The 22,030-nt window shown below is 39.4% G+C and overlaps 1 protein-coding gene across 3 annotated transcripts; it reads right to left on the reverse strand.

Annotated features, from left to right (window-relative positions):
- On the reverse strand, window positions 1-22,030 carry casr (calcium-sensing receptor). Of its 3 annotated transcripts, none has more exons than XM_041232657.1 (7): window positions 21,186-22,030; window positions 14,197-14,614; window positions 10,447-10,753; window positions 8,205-9,083; window positions 6,696-6,926; window positions 5,668-5,791; window positions 1-5,165 (listed from the first exon to the last, which is right to left on the reverse strand). In XM_041232657.1, the coding sequence occupies exons 2-7, from the start codon at window positions 14,379-14,381 to the stop codon at window positions 3,778-3,780; spliced, it is 3,114 nt and encodes a 1,037-aa protein (XP_041088591.1). In that variant the 5' UTR covers window positions 14,382-14,614; window positions 21,186-22,030; the 3' UTR covers window positions 1-3,777. The 3 variants fall into 3 exon arrangements, with proteins under 3 accessions (XP_041088591.1, XP_041088590.1, XP_041088592.1); XM_041232656.1 differs by lacking the exon at window positions 21,186-22,030 and adding an exon at window positions 17,741-18,127; XM_041232658.1 differs by lacking the exons at window positions 14,197-14,614; window positions 21,186-22,030 and adding an exon at window positions 13,269-13,362.

The following is a 22,030-nucleotide window of genomic DNA, read 5'->3' on the forward strand; positions in this document are numbered from 1 at the left end:
TTAAAGTTTATGCTGATTTTTTTTTACTGTTTCTTAAAAATGTTACACTTGTTACATTTTGGCAGCCTAAGAGCAATGCACATTACTCAACACACACAAATAATGAGCTGCAATCATGATAAAGAGGCTCACAATGAGCACCGCCTGTGCATCGGGCCCAGAGGTGAGGTGAGCTAGGAGTACAGCAGGCGCTTTATGAGAGTTATGAACTGATCTAAACGATCTGCAAGTCCAACTAACTACAATTTGGTGAGCCCATGATAATCACTTTAAGTAACCCTTTCACTGCCACTTGACAACACCATTTTGGTTTTGTGGCTGATATGATACAATTTAAACCATGTCTCCATCCGTAACAAAATTCCATGGAAATAAAGCTTGAGTGAAGTGCTACAGTATATAGAGTGGGGTTTCAACTGGGGAAGGGCCCCACGGTACAGATATTGTTATTTAGTTCAAAGTATGGGAATAAAAAATGCTGGGAACCTTTTTGTGAGGTTCAGAAATGTTATTTTGATATTTGTATGATTATTTCATTTTCTACATCGATTACTAGCTGTGTCACTTTGAACCCCCTTAGGTATAAAGAGGGTGCCAGAGTTATACAGTATCACTGAATCTTTCTACTATAGTTTGCCTGGAAACTACAGTAATGCATTTCTAATAATCAAATCTCATATTCAGACAGAAGTGTTGTTTGTGCTTTCTATGTACTAAGGATTAAACAGCACATAAGAGAAATCCTTTATTTTTATTTGGTTAAGGAATTTACAGACAGTGCTTTGAAGGTTTTTTTTTCAGCTTTACACACACACAAAACAATCAGCTTGCTCTCTGAGAAGTCACAAACATGTATTTGATAATTAATGAAACTTCAGTGTGGGCTGATTTGTTCAGCTTTTGCCTCAGTAGATTATCTAAGGCTGCTACTTTTCTGAAACCTCGTAAGCAAGTTTCAGACCTTATTTTACAGCTTTGTAAATCTCACTCATTTTGTCAGTCCACTACCAGGGACATACATAAACTATAGGATTGATTTTCTCCCCAATTTGGAGTGTCCAATCCAATTTCCCCCCCTCATCCCAGAATTCCCACACAGCTCACGAGAAGTGATGGTTCAGTGGGGCTTCACTGATCCCATGACCAAGCCAGATTCCTGTTTTACACCCAGGAACTCGAAAGCAGATGTTAGTGACCTCTAGAGGGCAAAGACCAGCCTTGCAGGTGTCTGCTCTGAGCTCCCTGGGCACGTGGCCAGCAGGGTTCGCTGTAGAGCGATGAGGAGAAACAGTCCCTGCCGGTTTTGCCTCCCTAACCCACAGGAGCTCCAGAGCTAATGCGATGCTCCCTTCGGAAATCTCCATTAAAGACCGCCACTTTGCACAGCCAGGACGCGAACCAGCACTGTATGACTCACCCTGCATAACATACAACTGCACTTTTACCAGCGAGCCACTCAGGGGACAATATTGGTCATCTTTGTAACTGCTCAGAAAAGCCAGCATAAGAAGCTTGTACTTTTATTTTATGAATTACTATGAAATTTCTGTGTAAGACTAAATGTGTACAACAGTGATGGAATAGATTATAGAATATAAAAAAAAAATAATAATAAAATCTCCTTACTACAGCACTACCACTAAGACTAACTATGTCTATATTTGACACTCAAATTTCTAACAAAATTCTCTATAAACTATTAACATCCCTACTAGTCCTCTATCTTTAACATGGTGTTGACCATACAGTGCTTTATCAAGCTTCACCATGCTTTCACTATACTTTGCTGTGCATGTGTCGTGGTATAGCGCAGTAAACTTGTATAAGGGCTGGCATCATTCTGCAATCTCAAAAAATAACTTTTTTTATTTCAGACCTGCTAATAATATCAGAGCATTGATTTTCTCATTAGATTCCAACCTCCATTGAAATGTGAAAGACTGGTGTATTCTAGAATATAATATAATATAATATATATATAATTTAGATTTGAAGACTCTCAATAAAGCTTTGAAAGGTGTACTTAACGGCATACGATATATGATTTTCCATAGAAAATGAAAATGGTTTTCACCCCTGTAGTTCAGATACACATTGTGGACTAACATATTTTCTTCTTTCTCTTTTACCAGGAGGTCTACTGAGAATACAGTATATATATATATATATATATGCACCATTTCTTATTAACTCTTGATATGTGTATTACATTTAATTAGTGGTTTGAATCATTTATTGACCAATTCGTCATAAGAGCTACAATTGATTAATCAATTAATCACACTTGTTTGCTCATGATATGAAAGACAAAATTACAAGTAATCCCCTTTTGTGACGTTAGCTGTACTGCCTGTGTGTGTTTCCTTCAGCCAACTGACATGTCTAAAAGAAAAAAGATTAAACATACAAAACAAGTGTATATATTACCAAAAAGAGTGTATATATTACCAAAAAGAGTGTATACATTAGCAAAAACAGTGTATATATTACCAAAAAGAGAGTATATATTAACAAAAAGAGTTAATAATTTACTGTAAATTACCAGTTGCTGAAGAGAAATGTAATTTATTGCCAGCTATACAGCTGTCCATATTCTGCTATCGTTTGAAAGAAATAGGAGGAATAAAAAGAAAAAACAGCTTACTTGCGACTAAGATGATACGATAAACTTGTAGCACAGCTGTGAAAGGAAAGCACCGATAAGCAAATGCTGCAAGTTGCACTTTTTTTCTTCATTCTGACACACCATCCTGTTGCCCTTTTGCCCTGGTCTTTAGAAGTACCCTCCGCCATTTTTCAAGATGTATTTTTTCCCGCAACATTGTTTGATACCGCACTCAGGTGGACCAGATTAATCATCCCATTTTTTCTAATCCATCAGAGCCCACATGTGTGATTAATCATTAATCGATGAAACCCCTACATTTATTATTTTAAAAAAATGCATCAAAATTACTTCATATTTTGTCTTGACAAATAGAGAATTTTGCTGCACTAATCTATTCATGTGTGAAAAACAATCCGTGCCAATATTCAATCTGTTGTAATAAGTACATTTCCAGTACTTTTCCAAATCTAAACTCCATACAATTATAATTAAAAAATATTCTTTATATACAGGTATGTACGGAAACTCGAATTCTTTAAAAAATATTATTTTTTTTGTACAATGGATCAAACAAATAAACAGAAATGAATTGCCCTGGATACTGCTTTGAAATACCATACGTGTTGTGTTACAGTTGTGATGTCTGTCCCCTGTATTCCATTAATCTGGATCCTCTACACAACTTCGTGCTCAATCACATCACAAAATCTTCACTTACTCACAAACTGTGTTATTTTACTTGTGAAATAAATACAAAAACATTATTGAACGCTTATTAGCCAGTCAGATTGTTGGATTATATCCACATATCTTCATATACGCAGCCCCTCCAAAATTTTAGTGTCATAAAAAACAAACAAACAGTGGAATTTCAGTGGAATCAAAAGCTGGCTCCAATATGCAACAAAAGCACTGCACACAATCACGTCTCATATATTCTGTTCCCTCCACAGCTAGAAGATAACCCTGGTCTGAAACTTGGATTATTACATTCAGCTGCAGGGTGTTAAACATGTAAGACACTGCCTTTGTCTGTTCAGTCAAAACCTCTTGAGCACATCCAAAGCAATACAGTAGTTCTAAGGAAGAACTTTGTGTATAATAATATTCAGCCTATTTACACAGTTCAGGACTGGGGGGAGCTGTCCTTCCCATCTTCTTCCGCTATATTAAGAAAAGTTGGTATCAAAATGTACAGAGTTCACCGATGGGAAGGAAGCTGTTTCTTCAGAATTCGGGGTTTCTTCTTTTTTGGCTCCTGGGACTGACTCCTGAGATGGGTTGTTGCTGGCTGTCCTGAAGCTGGCGTCGCTCCCTGCCTCGCTGTTCTGAAGAGGAAGCAAGGCCTTGTGTCTCATCAGACTGTCATCGCTGTTTTTGGCTTCCAGAGAGTTTTTCCTCCTCATGTTCTTGCAGGGCACGGAGTTCTTCCTGGATTCCTCGAAGCTGAGGGAGAGGGTGACAGTGCCACTGCCAAAGCTGACCTTCTGCTTGCAGGCTTTCTGCCGCCCTGTGGGGGAGGAAGGCTCTTCAGTGTTGCTCTTGCAGCTCTCGGAGGATGAGGGTGTGGAGACGGAGGAGCCGATGCTATTGGACCTCTTCCGCGACACCGTATTCCTCCGCAGAGTGGCCCTGGCTGCCACTTTGAAGGCGTGGGCGGCTGTGCTGCACCGCACCTCCTCGATCGTGTTCCTCGAAGGCTTGAACAGGATGATGTAGATCTTGTTGAAGAAGATGCAGGCCAGCAGCCCGAAGCTGGAGGCAAGGATGGCAATAATCTCCACGGCCGACACAAACTTGCCGTAGGTGCTGACGTAGGCAGGGATGAAGGAGATCCAGACGATGAAGAAGATGAGCATGCTGAAAGTGATGAACTTGGCCTCGTTGAAGTTCTCGGGGAGTTTGCGGGACTTGAAGGCGAAGAAAAAACAGACAGCTGCCAGGAGGCAGGTGTAGCCTATCAGGAAGCCAAGAGCCATCAGGGAGCCCTCATTACAGGTGATGAAAATGATCTCATCCTCCAGCTCACTGTTCCAGTAGCTCGATGGGGGTGCATTGTAAAGCCAAATCACGCAGGTCATGATCTGCACAAATGTGCAAAGAAAAACCAGGAGGAACTGGAGATTCAGACCCCACCATTTTCGGTGAAGGCTGGTGGGTATTTTCGCCTCGAAGACCAGCAAGACTCGGTTGGTCTTCACCAGGATGCAGGAGATGCAGAACACAAAACTGACCCCGAAGGCTGGTTGGCGGAGCCTGCAGGTCCAGTCTTTGGGCTCGCCGATGAATATCAGGGAGCTGGAGAAGCAGCAGATGAGGGAGAAAAGGAGGAGGTAGGAGAGCTCCCTGTTGGTGGCCTTCACAATGGGAGTGTTACGGAATTTCACAAAAACTCCCAATACAAAGGAGGTCAAAAAAATCCCCAGGGCGGCAAACAGGGTCAACGCTATTCCAAAGGGTTCAGTCCAGGAAAGATACTCGATCTGCTTGAGAATGCAGGATGTGTGGTTTTCATTAGACCAGGAGTCAGGAGGGCACTTAAAGCACTCGCTTGCATCTTTTAAAGAAAAAAAAAAATACACAAGAAATATTGGAAAATAATCAGCTCAGTAACAAACAAATAGAATTGCCTTAAAAAGACAACAGAGGGTAGTGAAATAAGCTTTCTGCTGGCCATTCATGTGATTAAAATAATGTAGGGTTTTACACTTCACATAGGAGAAGCATTCACATGCTAGCTATTAACTGTCACAACCCCTTTACTTTTGAGCTGCACTTTGTACACCTTCTTAACCTGTCAAAAGTTCAGACAGTGCACATTTTAAACAGCATCCACTGTCTTTTTCCTCGTCTACTGCCTGCAGTGTTATTAACAGATAGGTAGAACAGGCTGATAATTAGAGCTGATCACAGAATTGCTAGCTCTTCTATCTTTCTTTAACTACATCCACTCACTCATTAACCACTTTAGCCTTTCTATCACAAAGTCTTTGTGCTTACTCTGTGAGCATCAGTGTTCTTTTTTGGATTTCGAGAAGGTATAAATATTAGTGTCTCACCTGTTTCATCACTGTACTCTCCTTCAGGACACTCCACACACTCAAAGCAGCAGGTGGGCTCCCCCTCGATGATCCCTTTTCTGGTGCCAGGCTCACAGTCCATGCTGCAGTTTGAAAACGGCACCTACATTAAGAAGATAGAGAGTCTGAATCCCTGTAAAATGTAGTCTTTAGGTGGGCAATTAAGCAGTGTACCAGATTTAGTTTTGATTTTGTCTCCACACACAAGGTGTGTGGAGACAAAACACATGGTGTAGCTCTGTTTATGGTTCAATTAAAGATAAATGTTAAAGCGTTAATCATTGTTTTCCGTGCAATATAGTATTAGTGTGAATGATATAGTAGAGAGTAAGCTAGATATAAGAATACAGTTTTAAAAAACGTACACAGTTGCTTCAGTGTGTAATGTAATGCAGTAATGAGACTCGTATCTGACTGTGGTGGGACCAGAGTAAGGGCGGGTATGTAAAAAGTCCTGTTTTAAATGCCACTATACACAGCTGTAACACTTACTATATTCACACAGTTACTGTTTTGAGATTCAGCTTTTATTAGGGAGCTCCCCTAAATCCCTTGTTTAGAAAGATACAGGGTATTAATGCTTGTGACAGAGTAGCTGTCTGTGTGGTGCGCGCATTCGCTGCTGAGTGACAGGCAGGAGATCGAGACGGAGGCTGAAGTTGATACGCCCTGCAGGTGAACAGGATTTATTGTCAACACACTGAACAGCACATGTGACACTACAAGCAATGGCAGCACACTGAGCACATACAACACAGTGTATGAAGACTTTGATCGGATTTACAATCTCTGAACTAATCTTCTCTGTTCAATAATAAACTAACGTTGCTGAAGAGGTTGATCATGGAGGATAAACGGTGATGCGGATATGTGACGGGCGGATACGCAAAGGATTACTGTTTATACATATATGGCGCCCTCTAGTGTCTGAAGTGCAGTTGCACTGGGAGTTGTGAAGTACAAACTACAGAATCCTAAGAAAAAAAGCCACATCACAGCACACTCACTTCTCTGACAAATCCGTTCCATAGCACTTTTCTTTCATCAACAAAGAGCCTCTCCCCTTTTTTAGCATTCATGTTGTAGAGGCCAACCTCTTCGAACACAACTGAGCCGTCTTCTAGCGAGCGGTGCCAGTTGATAATGGTGTAGTTCCCGAGCAGGTCCCCGCTCTCATCGAAGTCCACCTGCTCTCCCATGCTATTCGTGAAGTTTAAGTGTCTCAGTTGTTTTAGGACCTAAAAATACACTTTAGAATGTCAAGTGGGGCAAGACAAAAATAAATTGCCACTTCATTCTTTCACATACTCACACATCTGCTCAATGGAAGTGTAGCCTGTGTAATTAGAGCAGGAAATCAAATGCAATAATGGGGTTATTCACTAATTCCTAGAGATGTGCAATTTTTTAAATTGAAACACACCGTTTTATATATATATATATATATATATATATATATATATATATATATATATATATATATATATATATATATATACCCACCTACATATTTTTAGATGTGTATGCAATAAAATGTATTAAAAAAAATTATACATTTTTTACAAATACACGAGTCAAGTCTCAGTCTACTGCAGTCCCTCTCTAACAGGAGGGGTCAGAACAGTAAAATACCAACTTCTCCTCATGCCATAGACTTCAGCCAGGAACAAAAGGGTGTCTAGACTTGCAAAATCTGTACAGTTGAGAATCTTTGAAGCAAACGTTAATTCTTAACCTTCCCTGATCTGCTCTTGTTTTAATGGTGTTTAGGATCATTATGAGTGGTTGTGAGTTCTCTGTACTGTCGAGCTTTGTTTTATGATCTGCAGACCAAAATAAAAAGTCAACTGGACCAGACATTTCTGATGAATGTTTTTTAAAAACAGGTTTCAACTTTTTGGTATCCTGAGCAAATTAAGATGAACTCTAATGAAATAATTAAAGTGATACCGGGCTGCTCTGCAAAGGACAAAGCCCAAAGCTAAGAAAATGATAAATTATCTTTGGTTAACAGATTGATTCAGCACGTGCTCTGGTGTTTTAATGTGCTGTATCCAGTGAAAGAGAGGCAGTATGGTGATGGTGGATGCCACAAGGTTCCTTTGTTTCGCCCATGCCCTGAGCAAATGCAAGCTATTAACTTACAGCTATGGCCAAAAGTTTTACATCACCTAGAATTTTAGGATTGAGACATAATTTAACATCATACAAGCCACGACAGCTGTACAGTATTTCATATTAGATTTCGAAATGCCACATTTTTTAATTTGTGCCAGTTTTTTTTCACTAAGTATATAGCAATTACAAAGCGGTGTGTAATTCAGTATGTTAACGTAAAATTATCAAGCAGGTTTCATTCGATTTTATGAAGCAAAATATAGGGTGATGCAAAACCTTTGGCCGTAGCTGTACTTCTAGCAAAAATGAGGCAGCTAATACAAGCTATTATCTTACTTATTGTGTAACTGAGCAGCATGAGTGAATAGTGGGGCAGACAGTTGTTACTCCTGCCTTACCTGCCACGCTTCCACCTTCTTGATGTCTGCGCATGAGCCGTTAGCAAAGAGGCCTTTCCCAGGGGTGCAGGTGAGGATGTCCTGCAAGGCATGGGCGATGGAGTATACAGCCACATACACGTTGTAGGAGATCCGCAGATGAGTGAAGTCCAAGTAGGGGGTCTCCACACTGGTGATGTTTTCCTCTCCTGTGCAAAGGGGCCTGATGTTCACGCTTTTGTTTCCACTCTGAGATGGTTCCATAGGACGTCTGGTCAAAGGCCCTGTGGGTTTGGAGTCTGAACTGCCGCCCAGAGAGCAATCAAAGGTTTCTTCCCAAAACTCCCTGACGAACCCATTGTGTGAAGATTTTGAGGGCTGCACTTGTTGCAAAAACTGCTGGAAGCCGGGTATTTGTCCAGCCCTGAGGGCGAACCCGATGGTGCCGCCGACCACGTGGAAAAACTCTGGCAGGGCGATGAGGGAAGAGCTGGCCCATGCCTCACTCGCCAGCCAGATCCGGTCAGTGATGTTCCGCCGGACAATCTCCTTGATCAGAGGCTCCAGATCCGGGCCGCTCGAGAACACAGCGATGACCTTCGCCGAGGAGTTCTGGATGCGGTCAGCGACCCCCTGGATGTGCTCCTCGTCAGAATACTGTGTGATGAGCTCGCCAAAGTCAATGCAGATATCTCGATCGCTAACCTCTTGTTCAAACTTCTCAATTCCCGGTCGGCCATAGTCATCGTCTGCAGCAATCGTTATCACCCAGTTCCAGTGGAAGTAGTCGATGATGTCAGCCATGGCCGTCGCCTGGTGCTCATCGGTAGGAATAGTCCGCAGAAAAGACTTATACTGGTTCTTGTTGCTCAGGAGTCTACTGGAGGACGCATAGCTAACCTTTATAGGGGGCGAAACAGAAACTGTTATAACATTTGGGTTAAAATAAGTGCCTCAGATCTGGTAATGTTCTGATGCTAATCTCTTCAAATACGATTAAATATATTCCAAAATAATTGCATTTATATTTTTCTTTTTGTATCTCATACCTTCCCTTTTGTATCTCATACCTAACCCTACAAAGGATCCATCCCCAATCCAGTTAATTCTCCAATTAAAATTAGGTGAAAACTTCTGTTAGGTCTGTGAAAATAGCACAAGGGCATTCATTATTACCCAATAAAACGGATCAGCTTGTGGGTTTATACTGCTATGTTTTCAGATCCACATAGGATACCACTGTCATGTATATATTACATAATATCAATATAGCTACCAATGCCAATAGTGTTACCAGTATTATTGGATTCTAAAGCCCTTTTTTCAAAATTGTGCCAGTGGCAAGTGGCAAATGAAATAAACCTCTCCACTGTATGCCATCTACTCATACTCATGTCTGTACAGTCTGTAAAGTTTGTAATTGCAAAATAGCAGCTTATCTTCTAACTTAACCAAGTTTCAGACATTGCCAGCCCACCAGGTGCATAGTAACAGGCAGTCCAGGCCTTGACCTCATCATTCTCTAGTTTCTAATTGTTCCCTGAAAGATACTAAACTGCTTGGAGATATTTTCCCCAGGATAGTTTTTCCCTCAAGCCTTTCTTTGCATCTCCTGTACCAAGTATGCACACAGAAAACAAGCCACCCTTTTCATGGCTTTCCATAAAAATATATTCAGTACCCCTGAAAACATGCCTAGGACAGTCCTGAAACAAGATGCTGGATCACAAATTTGGAGGGGACAGAGAAGGGGGGGGGGGGGGGGGGGGTTCTTCCTGTCAGCTTTCAATATTGTCAATATGTTTACAGTCTGCGAGATATTCAATCTAAGAACCAGGCCACTTATATTTTTCGTCTCAGTTATAAACTCACTTACAGGTTTGACACCCAGGTCACTTTGTAAAATATTTATTGGAGAGCTCAATGACCAGTCTTCAGTCACCGCTTTGGAAGCCCAGTTTGAGGGGGGAAAATGAAGAACAGAAATCTCTCCCATTTGGTGTGCATTGGAGGATGGATTGCTCATTACAAAACAGGATGAATCAACTCAAGGGGGTCTAGCACAGCAGTTTAATCAACAGTGTATTTTAACACATGCGCTAGGAAATACTTAGAAGAGGAGCTCCCTTACGAATCACTGTAAAATAGTCCCTCCAAACAAACGTCATCCACAGCACAAGAACAGCGAAAAGGGGAACGTGGAGGATCCACGACTATATTAAATAAACTGTTGAGAAACTTCTCCACAGATCAGCGTGCTTACCTGGGGGATGTAGAACAGTCCCAGCAGGTTTGCTACTGCGGTTGAAATTCCAGATCCTGTGGCTCCCACCACAGCTATGGTGGAGGGGATGTGCTCTGAGCAGTTACAGAACTCATCCAGGTTCAGGGAGTCGATCTTGTTTTGGGCCACAAAGCTCAAGGTGGCCTCCAGGGCTTTGGACACAGTGTTGCAGGTGTCGAATATCCTGTAGCCCAGGGTGATGTTCGGGAGAAGGGTGCTGCTGTTGTTGATTTCTTCAATAGCAAATATCATAGCTTGCAACCAGCGAAATCCTCTGAAGTTATACCTGTCGAGCACAAACAGAATGCATTAGGGGAGCAGCTTTAGGTTCAGCTCACTTGTTTTAAGCAATGCAAAAGCTACAGTTCAAAGTGTATTGCTTTGCTGGCCACTGGTCATTGTGTTGTTTTCGTATCTGGAATTCTGTTTACATCAACAGTTTGTCGTTTATCTTCTCTTCTTTATTCTCTTACCTTAACATTTTAATTTAGTTTTATCGTTTAAAAAAAAAACTTCAGTGGCAGGTTGTTTTAAAGAAATGTTAACAGGTAAAGTTTAACATCCGAATGATGTATCAACGTCAATCACAGCTACACACAAGACAAGGTTTCAGTGTATTCCCAAGTTTCTTTTTGGTACTATGCTGTAACCAGTGATTGTTGAAAGTTATTGATGATCTGTACAAATACGGGACTGTAATTCAAATATTGTGTTGTCTGTTTACAGAGATTCCAATTAGTGATCAGTTACAGTATAGTTTGTTTGCAGCATGCACTATTTGAAGTTGTTTTGGATTGTAAACTGTTAATAAAGTCTGTTTACATGTACTGAACACTTGTGACTATGCTGTATGAATATATTTCTGATTAATTGTTATTATTGCTTTGCGCCTCACTGTGGTGAAGCTCAGTTTTGAGGGAAACCGTTTTTGAGTGATATTTGGTCGTGGTTCGACTAATAAAATGGCTTTGCATTGCTAATATGTATGTCATAATACTCCACATTTCTGTCCTAAAGACACCAAACCAAACCTAGCAACTGAAACTGCCGAGCTGTAAACTGAGTTGTAAACTATTCTTCTGATGTAGGGATCTTGTTATTTGCATACACTGAAATACACAGTGAACATCCCTTCTCAGTACAGCATTCACTACATATATTAGATCGTTCCCTTATGACTTCCACTGGTACTTTATTCTAAACTGTGCATATTCACAGTACCTGGAATGTGACCATATTCAATGTGCATGGAAATGTATTGCTGGTACAACTTAACCCAAGAATAAAACATTAGTATAAAAAAGCGATTCCCAATTGCTACAGTGTAAGTGAAACACAAATTCAAGTTTCTCAATCAGAAATCTCCTTTCACTTACTTTATAGATACAATATTAAATACAGTATGAACAACACCCATACTTCTGGTGCTTACACAGCTGAGGAGTTGGAACGTAAAGAGTAAAGCTTTTACATTTGGATTGTATTATTGCTTTGAAAATCAGCTGGATTGCTTTCATCTTTATTTATATATATAGAGGACCACCATTAAAAAGCACTTTACAAGATACAAGACTAGGGTGTGTGAACTTACAACAACGTCTCACATGAAAGACAGAGCACAAGGAGGTTAAATGACTTGCTCAGGGTCACACGATGAGTCAGTAGATGAGCTAGGATTTGAACCGGGGACCACCTCATTACATGGCCGTTTCTTTAACCACTGGACCACATAGCCTTCTAAACACAGAACGCATTTGTCTTTGGCAAACCTCCTGACGCCTGGATTTTTAAGGCAGTGGTAGTACTGTGGTCGGTGTAGATATAGTATATAGTCAGTGACCAGTCAGATGCTGGTGTTAGTTTAGCTAGAAATTGCAGTGTATTTCTATAACAACTTTGTTTATGCATATTTACAGGCTGACCTTTCACAGCTGTCACGGATGTTAAAGTTTGGAGTGCAGTGTTGGGTGTGGTAAGGGGACATGCTTGTTTATTAATATATCATGCTACAATCCATCTCACATGCTGTCAGTAGGACAGGATATTCAACCAGGGCCTGAAATCAACTCGCTCCCAAAGGATAAAGAAAAACGGGTCAGTACCGGGCCACTTTTCCCAAAATGTCTGGTTATGCTTTTACATAGCAAAAACTATGTTTTGGAAAGTGGATTTGGTGAAAATGGATTTGTGCATACTATATTTTGTAATAGCAAATACTGGCTAAGCCTTCTTTGTGGTAGTGTTACAGTAACGCTCCATAACTAGATATCTAGTTTAAAAATCTGGCTTTCATACGCTGATTTGGTCCATTTCTTACCCATTAAAGAACATGTGAATACAAACTTGACATATTATGTGACTATGATAATTTTTGACACCAAAGTTTCTCTCACTTCGCTTTATTCACAATTTCAAACTCAATCTCGGTTCTTTAACCAACAAAAACTCTGCAACAAAAAAAAAAGACAAAATACCAGCAGCCCATTAATGACAGACAGCCAACCTGGAATTAAATAAATAACACTGTTACACCAGAAAATATTTCCGATTTCGTTTTCACCACAAACATCCACCTCACTGTTTCACATTTTCCTGAATTCAGCAGCAGCTTATTCCTACCTTACTTCTCCAGCTTCACTGCATTCTATCTTACTCCTAACTCTCTTCACGAGACACCTGAGTGTGGTCAATTACATGCAGACCAACACTAGACTTCATTTCCATAGGACCATTAAGAGATTTTTACACCTAATCACCTGAAGGTGGCGCCAACACCAAAACCCTAACAAACAAGAACATACCAGTCGGTCAAAGACGCTGATCAAGTCTTCTAGTCCAAACGTTTGTCGAAGAGTTTCCTTTTCAATCACAGCTGATCCATTGGGCTCACTAGGAGCTACTTGAGCTGTAACCTGAGTGTTTTAATTTTTATTTATCGTTACAATTAGTTTCTTGCTAGTTTTATACTTATTTTGTGTTATTCCTCTCCTTACAGTGTCAGCTGTATGCAGTTTAGATGGAAAGTAGTTCTTACAAAGAAGTGTTGCCCCCTGTTGTGAGGAGTAGGGATATTGCTTACATCTTCAGGTAATAAATCTGAGACCAGTATGTGGGGTTGAGAAAGTAGGGCTTAAAGAACTTGTTATTTAGTTTCACTTTTGCTGAAATTCTTGCCTGTGTTTAATATAGTTCACTGCCTGTGACTAAAAGCTTGTCATTTTCCATACATAAGAAATAAACCTGGCTATTGGGCTCCAAGTTTTATAAACTTGTTTAATAAAAATGTAATTACAAAAAAACAAAAAAAAAAAACAAAAAAAAACAGATGAACTGAGACAACCCTCATCTCAGGCTGCCAAGTGCTTCAACCACCAGACACGTATTGCAGGGGTGCTGCTGTGCTTATAGAACAGCCAATAAAATATAAAATAATATAGAAGGTATTCATATATGATATTAATGTTGTGATGCTAATGAGACCAGTCATTTGGTTTTACAGAGACAATTGCATAGACTTGAATTCTTTGCAGCCAATGAAATTGCTGTCCAGTCAATTATATAAATTAAAATTTCTTAATGCCTTTAAAAAAACAAAGATGTAATACCAGCATGCCTTCTTTTCTGATCCATGAATTTGTCAGAATAGCGAGCATGGTTGGGAAAGCCCTGGAGACTGCCATGTGAATCATGCAGTATGGTCATTCGTTATGCTGATAGTAAAATGGTTACCTCACACACTCTGTAGACTCTGGCCTTGATGCTAAATCCTGATCTTTTGCCGTCACTCCAAAGTGAATAGGAAAGAGTCCTCCTAGTATGATGTCTCCTTTCTTCTGCGCTCTCTGGTTTGGACCGTATTCGGAGATGACACAGGTTAATCCCAACAGGACCAGATTGTACACATGAAACCTCATTGTATTTCAGTCCAGGTGCTTCTAAAACCTCAGGAAACAGAACATTTACAGCTCAGGGAACCTCTGTCAAGTTCTGCTGACTTTCTTGACCATACTGTTTGTGAAGGCGACCAAAGAAAACAAAGCTTGAGGCTCGCTGCCATTTACCGTCCTGTAACGAAATGCCTTTGGATTTTTCTCTCCTGAATCACGCTGGATATTTGTCACGTGGAGACCATCTCATTTCTGTTTCCCTGAACATGTAAAAACAAAGAAAAATTTACAAAAATTATACATGTATTAAAGAACCAGAGACACATCATGTAAAGTATAATGAAAGCATAAATAACTATCGCTGAATTCTTTATGAGAAATGGAGGTGTTGTAGCCGTGCATTTAGTTTGAACAACCTGAAACTGTAACCTGCCTAATATTGATGCTGTACCAGCTCAGCCCAGGACATAGTAGAAAGAGGTCATTGGTGAGAAACTCTATTGTCTTAGTGCAGGTTAGGGAATATCACCATAATACATGTGCATACAATATTGTATAATAGCAATAAGACTATACTGGGAGTCATATATTTTCTTAGATAATCAAACATACAAGTGGACAATGTTTTATCATATATATATATATATATATATATATATATATATATATATATATATATATATATATATATATATATATATATATATAAAATAAATCTATTTTCAAGGGCAAATATCTTACTCTCTGATTACAGACTGTAAAATGCACTTTGGGTTTGGTTCTTCATAAAAACACATACCAAGGTCAAATCAGAGGCGATTTTGCTTTGAGAACACTACACCTTCAAAGCCTACAAGATCTGTGACAAAGTTACATGCAGCTATTGTCCACTAAGTACCCTACAAGGTCCCCTCCCACTGTAGTGACCATGTGATGTCTGTAATGAGGTCCTTTCACACTGAAGGTGACAAGAGGGTGGTCACACTCGAGCAAGCCCACACATCTCAGTTTCCTGCTAATTCCACAGCAAACATGCGCAATCACCATGGAGACGGTGTGACTTGTGCAGGCGCCATGCCCCATTTAGCTGCAGTAATGGGCTAATTGCACTGGAAAAATGCAGAGGCAGGACCGTGATAAAATGAACAGAGCACCGCTCTTTTAGCAATAGGAAAAAGATTGAGCACAGATTGTACAGAGGAACACATTTTACAGACACCTACAGACACAATGTGTACACATTGGTACACAAGGATATTTAATACATAATTAATGATTTGTACGCTTTGGTGCTAATTCAATTTTTAAATGTTTATTTAATTTATAATTTGTAATAGGAAGAGCCCTCTATTTTTACAGCAGTCTCCATAGCAGTGCTTTTTTGTTCCATTAGATGTAAGGTGAGAACATTTACTGTAGCTGAGCAATGTGATTGGTTAGAATGGATGCAAAACGGTTTCTAATAAGGGACAAAGCAATATTTACTGTTTCTAAATTCTTCAATGGGCTCCAAGTACGCAGTTTGACAGTCTAAGTCCAAGTAACTAGTGTTTGATATCTGTGTGATGGGGCCCGAATAAACACATTCATTGTTGCACAAGACCAGTGACACAGAAACCTCAAATTCATCGGAGGTGGAGTCAGCAGTTATTAATGAGCTTCCACTGGCATCAGTGTCTCGTGGTTTGGCACGTGGTATGGAGTGGGCAGAGATGCAGTCAGGTTGCTATAATGTTTAAAGCAGATTACATTTTGAAACCGTTCATTGTAGGAGGATAACGGCAGGTAAAAGCAAGTGAGATAATCAAGGGTACAGCAACAGTTAAAGCTTCCTGTTAGAAATATTAAGGCAAGATAATACAAGTGCATGACAGCAATACCATCCACCGCGAGGCCCTTTCGGCTCAAGCTCATTACTGGCAAAAACACGTCCTCGCTATTAGTTCTCCTTCTAACCAGTGTTCGTTTACAAATGTTTAGATCGTTTCTGTCTATATTGAGATGGGAAGCCAAAAACAAGCCAGACTGAAGACGAACTCTTACTACCTAAACCAGCTGTTGGTCTGTCGAAGCATTTTGTGTTTTTTTAAAGTCCGAGTTTAACGAGGTGCAGCAGATCATGCAAACCAGTGCTGCCATTTTAAATACAAACGCTAAATAACAAAACATTCTTGCTATCCTCTATTGGGCTGACCCGAAGACAACAATGCCTGTTTTTGCCACTAAAGGGCACCTTGAACAGTAGGGCTCAGAGGCAAAATTGACCTCCCCATTTGAATTACTTCTAGTTTAAAATGTTTGCGGGTTTATAACATCAGAAATGACTGAACATCATTTTATTAGTAACAGCTATCTGAGTGACCACTTAAAGCCGGTGAGGTTAACGTGTTACTATCTGAACAGCACTCGTAGTGCAGTAACACAAATTCATTAATGAAATAAATGTATCTGCCAAAGGAAAATTCATTTCTTGGTATAAATCACAATTTATTCTGCCAAATTTTAGGTGAAAATCTCTTAAAAAAAAAAAAAAAAAAAAAAAATTAAAAATTATTGTAAACTTTTCTGTAATAACGGAATAAACTGGAGCATATAATCTCATATAATATAATAAAAACAGAAAATGTGACAACAGTGGACATTTTACTTTATACTTGATGGACAGTACAAAATAACAGTTTTAATCTGTAATTGAACCACAGGTAATGCTTGTCACAGGTGTACAGCTATGGCCAAAGTTTTGCTTCACCCTATATAATGAACTCATTTGATTCAGAAAGTCGAATGAATCCTGTTGAATAATATTCTTATGAACTTATTGAATTACATACCACTTTGTAGTTTTCCATATACTTCACAAAAAACTGACAAAAACTGTCTATCATGAAAATGCCATACTACCATTATGTCTTCCGGTTGACTTTTGCGATATAATTTTGTATTTATTTTATATTAGATGATGTTAAATAAAAGATCTACGTTATATAGTGTATAAGATGAACAATGAAACTAAGCTTCTTGTTCATTGTTTAATGTAATGTTATAATATAAACATATGCATTTTTTAAATAACCAACTAAATACACTTTTTAGTCCAGCACAAAAAATATAGTCATGTTACAAATACAAAACAAGAAGTAGAAGCTCTTATGATTTTCTGGTGATATTTTATTAAAACAAACATTTTTCTGGTACAGAGATTTTTGCATGGACCATACATGCAGTACCCAGCGTTTATCAAACCAGGGAAAACCTGAACGATTCAACCTCTTCTTTAATCTCTGTTTAGAGCTTTAAAGTATGTGAAAACCATCAACACAAATAAGAAAGCCTTTCAAGGTTAAGGAAAGTTTTCAGTTATTATCATAATAAGCCAAAGATCTTACCTTGTTAGAAGATGTCCCAGTACATGTGCTTAGATTCTACACATTTATCAAGAAACGTCTTTTGATGTTTTCAGCATCCTAGTAGTGGGAGTATATCAGTAACATTTAATCCATTCCTGCAAAGGGCACTGGAAACATTTCATTTTCAGTAGTGTCAGCTAACGCTTGTCTCTTTCACAGTTTTTCTGTGTAATTTCGCCCACTTTGATCATTAATTCATTGCACGGTGCCTTTCAGAAAAGGGCATTGCTTTCTAACCTTAGTTACTTATTAATCCTTCCTCTTTCTACTAGTTTAGAAGATTATTTTTTACAGGAGAAGCCTGTGTTTAGCATCGCTCAGCTTTGTAATAACTGGTCATATTGACCGTTATCTGCAAAAACACAGCAGTCCAAAAAAAGGCTGTGTATAAGGGGGTGTCTTCTTGAGCAAGGGGCAGCACTAAGGACTCACACAATCCTCTGCATGGTGACACACAGTCACCTCCCACTAGACTGGGCTCTGAATACTTTCATCCAGCTGTGGTCAGTACTGCCAGGAAAATAATTTCTGTACAATGACTTTGGATGGCCTGTGTGAAACGTACTGCCTCAGCCCAGGCAGTAACTCAAGTGACACTAAAACAAGTCTGTTTGAGAGAGCAAGCACTTCCGAGCTGAGGCACTTTTTGGTTAAAGGTTTCTTTTCACGTCGCTATGTCCCAGTCATGTCTTACACTGAAATCTCACTCCTTGCTGTCTGTTTTGACTGCTTTCTTCTTCTCATGCCACACACATCATGAGACAATGTTACCTTTCACCTCTGCTCGTCCCACCTACTGTAATATATAAAGTATAATTTTAATGAAAATGCTTTTTTTATTATTGAAAAATTACTTTTCACTCACATTATATCAATGAATGGGTGGAATAAAGTGTCTATTCAAATGAGAAATGCATTTTAAAAAGGCATGTGCATGGCTTATGATGATGGATGCTGTTACACCTGGCTCTCGCAGGCATGGACCGCCACATGCAGTCTGAATCAATACACTGATGAAGGCGCTAGTATTTCAGTTTTTTTTTTTTTTAATTAGTTTTACCTTTAGACCTTTAAAAAATACATGATTACGAGGAGCTTCATCTTTAAGGGGACAGAATCCTGCAGATTAAACGCCATGCCTTTGAGAAAAGTGACGAGTACTGTAAAAAAGCCATTTGTCAGCCTGGAAATCCTGCTTGTGAGTTTAAGCTCTGATGTGCAGGACGGAATTCAACCTAGAACAGGATCCTTAAAGGACCTCCATTTACGCAAAGTACTTCCTGGAATGACCAACTTCATCGCTCTTGGAAAATGCTAGAAAGTGTGGTGCCTAACTCAGGAGGCAACAGCACTCAACCATGCTGTAATACAGTTACAAGCCTGAAAACAGTGTTTGACATGGGAAAGTGCTGTACTCTCACACTGAATGATAAAGCATAAAGTGCATTTGTGTTTTTTTTTAATTTATTTGCATGTTTTTAAGATGCTTGTGGAGCTACATTTACCATAAAATGGTAAAACATTCAATACCTTTCAAATACAACAGGTTTTTTAAATGTATTTAATGTACAGTATATTTAATATATCTAGTCAATCAATATTAATTGAAACACACAGACTTTAAATGACTTTAGCATCCTTATATAGGGTATGAATAAAAACATAGATGAATAAATAGTAGAACTAGACCTGCAGTGGGATGCATTTGAAAAAAAACAAAACCAATAGGCCCCATTCATTAATTCATGAGTTACACTCTGACCTTCACTAAATTAGGCCCAGTGCTACAAAAGAAATACAGTCAGTATCTTTCTTCTCCTTGGGCAACTGTTTAAAACCTCTTTGAGTGTGTTTTTGAGTGCTTTATACCTTTTTTAGCTTTCTATAGCACAGAAAGATGTAGTCAAGGACAACAAGGACAATTGGATAATCATAAAAACAATAAGAAAAAAACTTACAATAAAAAAACAGACCCAGTCCACGTATTGCACTGCATCGTTGTCATACACCGTTTATTAGATATACAGCCACATTTTTACACACCTGATTAGCTAATTAGTCACCAGCAACATGTTATTTTGGTTCAGGTGGAAATTACAAGCTGTGCCTGTGTGGTGACCCTGTGCCCTCGCTGTTAAAGGCAACAAACTAGTGAAAACAGCCTGTTACTGGTTTGAACATTATTCTAGCACATTGCAACTACAAACCACATTACACATGCCTGGAGGGGATAGCAACTGCGCTGACTGCCTGCTGCCTGCTCAGAGCTCACTTCATTCGCATAGGTATCATTGAAACGGGAGGTAGGGCTGCACTCGATGCACACAAACTATAGGGTTAAATCAAATTCCTTCCCGTTCCTTGGCAACCTTGCCGTAGCTATTTATTAATCGCACTGTGTTACCCTGGAAAGGGTCCTAAGAACCATCTTGTTAGAAAGGATATCCTACTGTACATTTTAAACATTCACCTCACACTCAACTTACATACATTAAAACAATGAGAGTGAAGGTAACCTTCTTTTCATACCCTTAAATCTTTTGGGTAACTCAAAATACATTGTTAGCTGGTATCTACATCATGCCTGTCTTGTGGTCTGCTGGTTTGTCAGCTACATGTACAAAACATGCACATTTAAAGCAATTAAAAAAATCACTTCAATTGTGGACAGGCTTCTAACACAGGCTTCGAGCACAGAACTGGGACCTGAATTCCCATTGGTTTACGCCGTTAACAACACAAATTATCCTTCCCCATTCAAGAACAGCCCAGTGTCACTGACTGCATGCAAACTACATAGTAGAATCAAATGTCAACACAAAGCTGAATGAAGGCAGTGCTGATAAACTCAACAGGAGAAACTCTGGAACAACAAGCAGTATGCTCGGTTACAGCAGTGCTATTTGCACAGACTGGATCATAAGATAATAGGAAGGAACGGGGCAAACGCACTGCAACAGAGGGCAGCAGTTATCAGTGCCAGTGGCATCTAACAGATGATCTGAAAAAAATAAATCTTGACAGCTCTCAATAGAAATGGAACAGAAGTACTGAAACCGGTTTACATCAAGGGACTGAATAAACAACAGCAGTCATCCAATCTTAAAGAACATCCATCTGACAGAATAATTCCTTCACATTACAGTACAAACACGTTGGGTTTTTTAATAGTGTGTGTGTGTGTGTGTGTGTGTGTGTGTGTGTGTGTGTATATATATATATATATATATATATATATATATATATATATATATATATATATTGTGTGTAGAAATTAAAGAACCCAATCTTTCGTTTCAGTCTTAAACCGGTTCTACCGTCAGCTCCCCCTGCATTCTGGAATCCATTCTGCAAACTGACATTGCACAAAAAATCAAAGATGCATGTTTTTTTGTAATTGCTATTTATAAATGAATTCACCAACCTTCCTGTCAGTAGTATTTATCCACAGCCCTCATGGTCTGCCTTTTATTCATTTTTTTCTGCAGTCCAGCTAGCTTCCGCCATCCGTGCGAGTTAGAGAGTTCTGCCAGCCTTCAATCCCAACCGGGGCTTACTTATAAATGACTTATACAACAGAGCCGTAACCAGTTACAACAGTTATTCCAATTCTAACCATAAAACATAGACCTGCTGTATCCACACTGTGTAACAAACAAGACTGACTGGGAAATGCTTCTTTATATAGCCAATTCCATGAGTCATGATACCAGACAGCAACCAGGAGCACTCGGGTATTGCATTCCAGTGTGCCCTGGGACAATGTTATAAAAAAGAATGCATTATTGAATAAGCTGCGTTTGCTATTGTCCATTCAAGAGGAGGGAGCAGTAAAACTCAAGTATGAAGAGCCAAGTCTGGCCTGTGCCAGTAATGGGCAGAGGGGTGGCGTTCCATTAGTTCAGTGCTGCCATTACAACATTCCACAAGACAACACTACAGAGGTTTCCAATCTGGTCCAGATACAATACACAAAAGTTTACCATAGTAGGCAAGTGCAAGCATAGTGAAAGTATGGTAAGGCATAGGTAAGCACTGTAAAGAATAGCGAGGCATGTTAAACTATATTAATAAGCAAGGCAAACCAGTGTACACTATAGTAAATGCATAGTGTAACTATGGGAAAAGCATGGTAAAACTGCAAAAATACCATACCCTGCAGCATCCCTGTACTGTATTACCTTGCAGTTTACTCTGCAGATTTGTAAACTTGCAAACACACAAGTTTGTTTTGTTCTTGTATGATAGCCACTATCGAACTTGAAACTA

This window comes from Polyodon spathula, chromosome 30 (genome assembly GCF_017654505.1).
Source record: "Polyodon spathula isolate WHYD16114869_AA chromosome 30, ASM1765450v1, whole genome shotgun sequence".
NCBI classification, from domain to species: Eukaryota; Metazoa; Chordata; class Actinopteri; order Acipenseriformes; family Polyodontidae; genus Polyodon; species Polyodon spathula.

What these genes read in the sequence shown, in the direction of transcription:
- casr (XM_041232657.1), bottom strand. Translation starts at nt 14,381, where the DNA reads ATGAGGTTTCATGTGTACAATCTGGTCCTGTTGGGATTAACCTGTGTC. An exon ending in GAGTCTACAGAGTGTGTGAG is followed by an intron (nt 10,754 to 14,196) that starts GTAACCATTTTA and finishes TGTGCTCGACAG; the next exon opens with GTATAACTTCAGAGGATTTC. An exon ending in GGAACGGATTTGTCAGAGAA is followed by an intron (nt 5,792 to 6,695) that starts GTGAGTGTGCTG and finishes TTCTTAATGTAG; the next exon opens with GTGCCGTTTTCAAACTGCAG.